Consider the following 7192-nt stretch of genomic DNA (forward strand, 5'->3'; position numbering starts at 1 on the left):
TGTATATTTTTTTATGGGGCAAGTTTCCAAGGGCGGGTTTTCTAGGGGCGAGTTGACTGCCAAAGAGTGTTGCAAAGTACGAGCCAGCGTGTTATTTGATCACAAGTCAAGACATCGCAAGTGTGAGCCAGCGAACAATGACGTCACGACAAGATACGAGACGCTACTCGAGTTGTGCGAGGTATCGGCTGAGATTTGTGGAGTACAATTCAAAAAACAACTATAGGTCTAATAATGAATTATTGTGATGTTAAACAGACAATGTTAGCTATCAAGGAACGACGTCGTTTTTCATTGGGACCTTCGTCCCTTCAAGGCTAGGCCTATACCATCCTAGCTAGTCTAGGCCTAGAGTAGGATAAGGCTAGCGCAACATGCGGACGTTGGTACGTGTTGGTTAGTCTACAAACGTCGCCTAAAGTGATTGATTTTACCCGGCAGAACGAAAGAAGGAAACTCCGCTTTTCAGTCGTCTTAGGCCCTTGTTTTTTGACAAACAATGACCTTTCAGAGGTCAAATTGCTGTCAAGAATATGAAATGGCTGCTTCGCAGCAAAAATAATTAATATACTGTACTACATAATACTGTAGGAGGAAATGGAGGTGTGTTGGGGTGGGTTCATAATAGGAGAAAATTTAAGGGAGGTGTGTGGAGGAGGGGAAGTTAAACCCAGTGATCAGAGGCAGATCCAGAGAAAAAATCTGTGTACGGGGGTAGGGTTGGCAGGGTTTTAGGGTGTTGTTTGAGAATTTTGTTTCAAAATACTTGAACATACAGTAGGCACTGGTACATGGCATATACATTTTTTTTTAAATTGTTTGTCTTTCTTTTGTTTCCTTCTCTCTTTTTCTCTTTTTTTTGGAGCCCTGAGCCCTCATTTTATCCCCTCCAACCCCAGGATATGCCTTGGATGATTATAATCTAGATGTTACTGAGCACAAAGTAATTTTAATAATCTCTTAAGTCGGTTTTACAATAAGCGGATTATTTGCGTGAATCAAAAGCGTTGGTTAGGTACCTGAGCTCTGATTGGTTGCGCATATTTTCGATTCAGAAAAAAGTAGAAACAGTTTGAACTACAGATTTCACTGAAGTGAAAAACTCTGATAGAAATGTGAATGCACATGCACCGAGGCTTTTGATTCGTGCCAATAAATTTGCTAGTGTAAAACCAGCTTGCTAGAGTGCAAACTATATTAAACAAAATAAATTGTAATTATACCATTCGCTTATGCTCAGGCGAAGGCTAGCATCTGAAACTAAGCCTAACTGTAGGGGGGGGGCTTATACTAAAAAAAAAATCCGAACCTGGAGATCTTTTATGGTGAATGGTTCTTCAAAAATGTAAGCTGCATCTGCTCCTGCTGCTAGGCCACTCATTGTAGCAAGGTAACCACAGAATCCGCCCATGGTCTCCACAACAAACACCCTACGTCGAGACCCTGTTGCCGACTGCTTCAGACGATCAAGTGTCTACAACAACAAATTAAAAAATTTGTATGAATATTCAATGAGCAATTTAAATTAAAAACAAAAAACACTACATAATACAATAAAAGATGAAATAACTGTGTTTACAATGATATACAAAGTAGAAACAATAGAATATTTAAATGTGCAAATAAACCTACAATAACATTGTAAATGTTATCATTATTATCTCTGCTAGGAAATATATGTTTTCAGTCATGTAATTTGTGTGCGTGTCTGTCACATTTCGTGTTTTTGTAGTGTGTGTTTAACATATCTCAAAAACGGCTGCACAGATTTAAAGGATAATTACGAAAAGTGCTAGGTATGACCCCAGGATGAGGTGATTAAAGTTTTGGTGACAATCCAGAGTAGGGTGTGGATATGAGGACCATTCAAAGGAAAACATCCCAGAGCAGATATTTAAAAAACTAATCTACTGATCTGAATGAGTCTTTCGTAATGTTTAACAAAGTTATATAGGAAGAAATTATGCAAGTTTGGTGACAATCCAAAATTTGTTAAGTTTGAGGGTCATTAGAAATGCTAAGTTCCCAGACCTAAATATCTCTAAAAACATATTAATGGATCTAAATGCAACTTTCCAGAATAGTTTTTCAATGAAGAAATGTTTAAATTTTGGTGACGATCCAGAGTAGGGTGTGGATATTAGGACCATTTAAAAATATGTTGGTCACTTTATTAGAAACTGATTGGAAGTATTTTAATGCATATTTATATTTAAACATGTGACGCTAAAAACCAATACCCCATCTTTCTTCTAATTTGACTATTTGCATAATATTTCTAATTCAACACCAATAATTGGCATGATATTTTTTGTCAACTATAAGAGTAAAACATTCCAGTGTGTTTAACCAGAAGTAAGGAATTTGCAGGTATACAAATAATACAATAAAAGGCATTTTCGGTTCGGTTTTTTCAAAAGTAGATCAAATTTTTTGATACTGTACTATATGTTGCTTGGATTCTGTGTTCAGAAAAGTAGGGCCACAGTTAATTGGCCTAAAAGTGGAAATAATGCCCCTCTTTGAATAAAAAATGTTTGGGCAAGTTACTAAGTGATTTTGAAGAGGAGCGAAGCGAAGTGAGTTGGGGTGGTATTGGTGGTGGTTGAAGTAAATTAGGCACATATTTTGGGAGATTTATTTTATAGAAAGGGATTTTCGGTGGGAGGTATGCTCTCTACTGAGTGCTCTTGTTATTACTATTATTACTATCATTATTTCATTATTATTATTATTATGTTACTTAAGCCTACCTTAAGGGGAAATTAGACAATGGAGAAACTAGAGCACAATTAAAAAAACAACGTTAAGGGGAAAATAACACAAAATATATTCTTCTAAGTCCGATTTAGAGAAATTATTATCATTATTATTATTATTATTATTATTATTATTATTATTATTATTATTATTATTATTATTATGTTACTAAAACCTACCTTAAGGGGAAATTACTGTAGACAATGGAGAAATTAGAGAACAATTAAAAAAAACATGTTAAGGGGAAAATAACATAAAAGATATTGCCCTTAAGTCCGATTTAGAGAAATTATTATTATCATTACCATTATCATTATTATTATTTATTTACTATTATTATCATCATCATCATTATTATTATTATTATTATTATATCCTCTTTATTTCAAAAACAATGTCCACGATATAAACAAAATATAAAGACAAAAAATGAAACACTTGACATGCATATACATGGTCATTATGACATCACATAATGACCATTATACTGTATAGGCAAATCATGACTATATATGGGAATACAAAAGTATTTTGTTAAAGAAAATTTGATAATCTAGACAGGGCATAATAACAATACAATATTTTGATCATCATTCATTATTATTATTATTGTTATCATCATTATTATTACTTTTTTTATTACTATTAATTTATTTTTATTATCTGTATTACTATTGTTATTATTATAATTATTATTATTATTATTACTATTATTAATATTATTATTATTATTATTATTATTATTATTATGTCTTTGCCTTTATCACTGTTTCTCTGGTAGGCATCTTGCACAGGGACATGTTGCCTTTTTTGCCTACCAGACTCATTACGTTTTGAGTGAAATAAAATTATGAATTATTATGAATTATGACCAATTTATGCCATCTCTTGCTCATCATAGAAATTAGGAACAAGATTAATTTATGTTAAAATTCTAATTTAAGTTTAAATACTACCAGAAAGAAATATTATGATTAAGCCTACTCCAGTATAATGAGAACACTTAAAAATTATGATATCAGTAAGTTTACAAAAAGTGCAAATAACATATTCCAGGAGCAGGTGTTTGGCTTAACAGGTGTGTTTACTACCATAAATTATGACGACTCCCTTTTGACACAAATCTTAATGTCATGACCAATTTGTTGAACATGTACGGATGTAATTTGTCCACTACAGTAGGCTTAAATGTCGTGACAGGTTTTGAATTTAACTGAACAAGATAATAGCGTGGCTGGCAAAGGATTTTATTCTTTGCTGCAAACTATTCTTCGAAGAATCTCTTCATTGACAAGTGACGCAGCAAGCCAGAAAAAACGTCTCATTAGGTCTTAGCGGTTCTTGGAACAAAATTTGTTGCGAATTTTTTTGTGAGAAAAGGGTGAAATATGTACACAGCACTATTGTTTGTAAGCCTAGTAGTAATGGTTATACAGATTATACATGAATAGGATGCATACTTCGTCGTGGAGAATTCTTTCTATGAAATCTTGAGAAATTCTCACATTGCAAATTCTTGGTATTTATAATTCAAAACTTCTCTTTCACCCGAAAAAAAAGAGACAAATATTTTAAATCACAGAACAGCTGCCATAGGAGTTAGCGAGTACGTTCATGAGAAACTACGATTTGGTACTGAGCAGGATGTAATGATAATAATAAACCATTGTCACCACAGATAATACATCTGTGATGTAAGACAAAATCTGATGATGTAATAATATCTAACGTAAGCTAACAAGATCTCAGGAGTCCTAAGTTGGGAGAATTATAGTACTTCCTGTGATCTGGTTTAATGAGCTCCCATAAAAAATGTTATTGTATTTTGCGGCATATGTGTAGAATGGATGGCAAGAAAGAATACTATAAACACTCTGAATTTGCAAGGGAGGCAGGATAGTTTTGAGAGATTTTTGCTTGCTTGCGTGAGACCAATTATATCTTCTTGCAAGTGAACGATATAGACTACTAAATGTAAAAAAAAGAATGAAATTAAAACTGTTTATATTCCAATTCATCTTTGTTGATTAAAAAACCAAGTGTTAAGTTTTTACGTAATGTGTAATCAATACAGTAGATGGCAAATCTGTAAGTACAGTATGCCTTACAAGATGCCATTATTATTATTATGTAATAATAATAATTTCAATTTATTCCATTATCATTCTATCACAATGAAATAAATTACAAAAATGGGAAAAATAAAGGCTTTTTAATATGACTTGATAGTGATGATGAATATTATTGATAATGATTCATAACAATACTGGTAATGAATAAAAAATAATAATAATGATGATGACAATGATAATTCATATTTATTACAAAAACTAACAAAATAATAAGTTTTGATTTAAACATAAATGACTAAATCTCAAACAAAATAATAGTGATAGTCAAATAATATTAAAAAAGAATAAGAAAAATTATGATTAATGATAACAATAATACCTACAACAGAAACACCACCAATATCAACAACAAAAACGCCACCAAAAAAAAAAATCAAAAAAAAAAATCACATCAATAACAACAACAATTATGAGGACGTACATTGAGCTGATGTCATTCAAGATCAAAGATGCAGTTTACACTTATGTTATAAAAATGCAACCTGACTGTATAGAACACAGTACCATAATCTATATTCCAATGAAATAATAATAATATAATCATTGATTCAATGTCATGACCAACCACAAATCTTTTTTACACAGAACAAAGACCACACATAGAGGGTCAACAACTGCATACCAATGGGAAAAATAGGGGGTAAGCACCTAGTAAGGCATTCCGATATGGATTTACACTCAGCTCTTTTGATCATTCTAAGCCACTGATAAGCTTCAGGTTTTTGCATCAGTCACATCTTTGACATTAGTTCTTGCACGTGGAAACCTTGACAACAGAATGCCAAGTTCAAGGCCACTGAGTTGAAGGTAAACAATGTAAATAGACTTTTTTCCCCATTCAATGTCAAGTAACTCGTCATTAACAAAATGGGGAAAAAAAATGTGATGCTTTAAGAACTATATGATTTTTCATGTGGCAAGAAAATTTTGTTTCCTTGAAAATCTTAACTCGGGGCTCTCCAATTTGAACGAGAGCACATTGTAGCAGAAAGTTTGAGATCCAATGTATCTTTTTCCTGTTAAGCCGGACAACCACGGCGCATGACTGTCATCAGCTGATGCAATTCTATGGTGAACACAAAACAACGTTGTGCACATGACAGATTGTTTTTAACACTCTGCCCGCCAAACACGGAGATCTCCGTGTTTGGTAACGCAACGCTTGACCGCCAAACAAGGATATCTCCGTGTATCAGATTTTTTTTTTTACGGAATTCGACAGATGGGGTAATTACCGACATGTACTAACAATTTTAACACTATATTCAGTCTGGTCCGTAAGTGTTTCACTATTTGTTTGTTTTCATTAGCGTAGTGCAGTATTGATTTACTTTCACAAAATTGCGATTATCTCAGCTTCGTTGTGCGAAATTGCGTAAATCTCCAAAAGTGAGTTATTTTCATTTTACTGTTACGGGTCACAGATTGTGAATAGAATTAAGTGTTTGGTACTATTGTAAAGCTAAAATGTTTGTATTTCTTGTAGTATTCACTACATATCAATCTGATCACAAACGCACTCTCAATGAGCTTCGGAAAAGTGTTAAAAATTTGCTAAAAAGTCTGGCGGTGGATGATACTATTTTTTCAAACCCCTGGAAGTCAGAGGGTTAATGATGATCCCTTTAGACTGCTATCGACAATCAGCAGAACGAGACGCATCATCTAGCGCTCACAAGAAGCGGAGATGGATTCGTTGTATAGGGTACCACAGTCGTGTCGTCACGACGCCAGGTGGTGCTTTCTGTTGTCAACAGATGTAGGTAACCGTTCATTACCCCTGAATGACTTCATAGGCTTTCTGGAATAGGCATTTTAAAATCTAATATTTTACCATCAAAATGTACTAAAAACACAAAAGCTCGCACACATATTTTATCATCAATTAAAATTTACAAGGAAAAAGTAAGATACAACATCTTAATAATTATGTTAGAAATTGGGATCAATGGTTTTCAGTAAAGAAAATGGCGTCCGGTTCAACGCTTTTTGCAACGATAGGAACGGAGTAGTATCACGTGGTATCGTGACGTAACACTGTAGTACTTTATAGCCATTATAAAAATGCAGTGAACTCCCGGCCTTAAATAAGCCTCATTTTAAACTAGTGGTTGTTACAGAGTACTAAGCCTACCCTCCTTGAACAGGAAAGTGGATTGAGTTTGCGAGTAGACTTACTGTACTACCCAGAATATGGAAATAAAATATAAGTGACCCTGCAGGCCTAAGCTCGGGTAAGCTTGAACCAAAGTCTCAAAAACAAGGCAGAAGTGCAAAGGTACTGTAAACTACAACTAGAT

At 33.6% G+C, this 7192-nt stretch overlaps 1 protein-coding gene across 1 annotated transcript in view; it reads right to left on the reverse strand.

The window, feature by feature from the left end:
• Window positions 1-1470, reverse strand: part of LOC117109899 (ATP-dependent 6-phosphofructokinase, muscle type-like) — a 14094-nt gene extending 12624 nt beyond the window's left edge. The window contains exon 1 of the mRNA XM_033252362.1: window positions 1310-1470. Coding sequence (XP_033108253.1) covers window positions 1310-1411 — 102 coding nt within the window. The 5' untranslated portion in view covers window positions 1412-1470. The remainder of the gene's footprint in view (window positions 1-1309) is intronic.
• Window positions 1471-7192: the final 5722 nt, after the last annotated feature.

The sequence above is a fragment of the Anneissia japonica genome, unplaced genomic scaffold (genome assembly GCF_011630105.1).
Source record: "Anneissia japonica isolate Jap-2015-1 unplaced genomic scaffold, ASM1163010v1 scaffold585_len4108843_cov191, whole genome shotgun sequence".
Lineage (NCBI taxonomy): Eukaryota > Metazoa > Echinodermata > Crinoidea > Comatulida > Comatulidae > Anneissia > Anneissia japonica.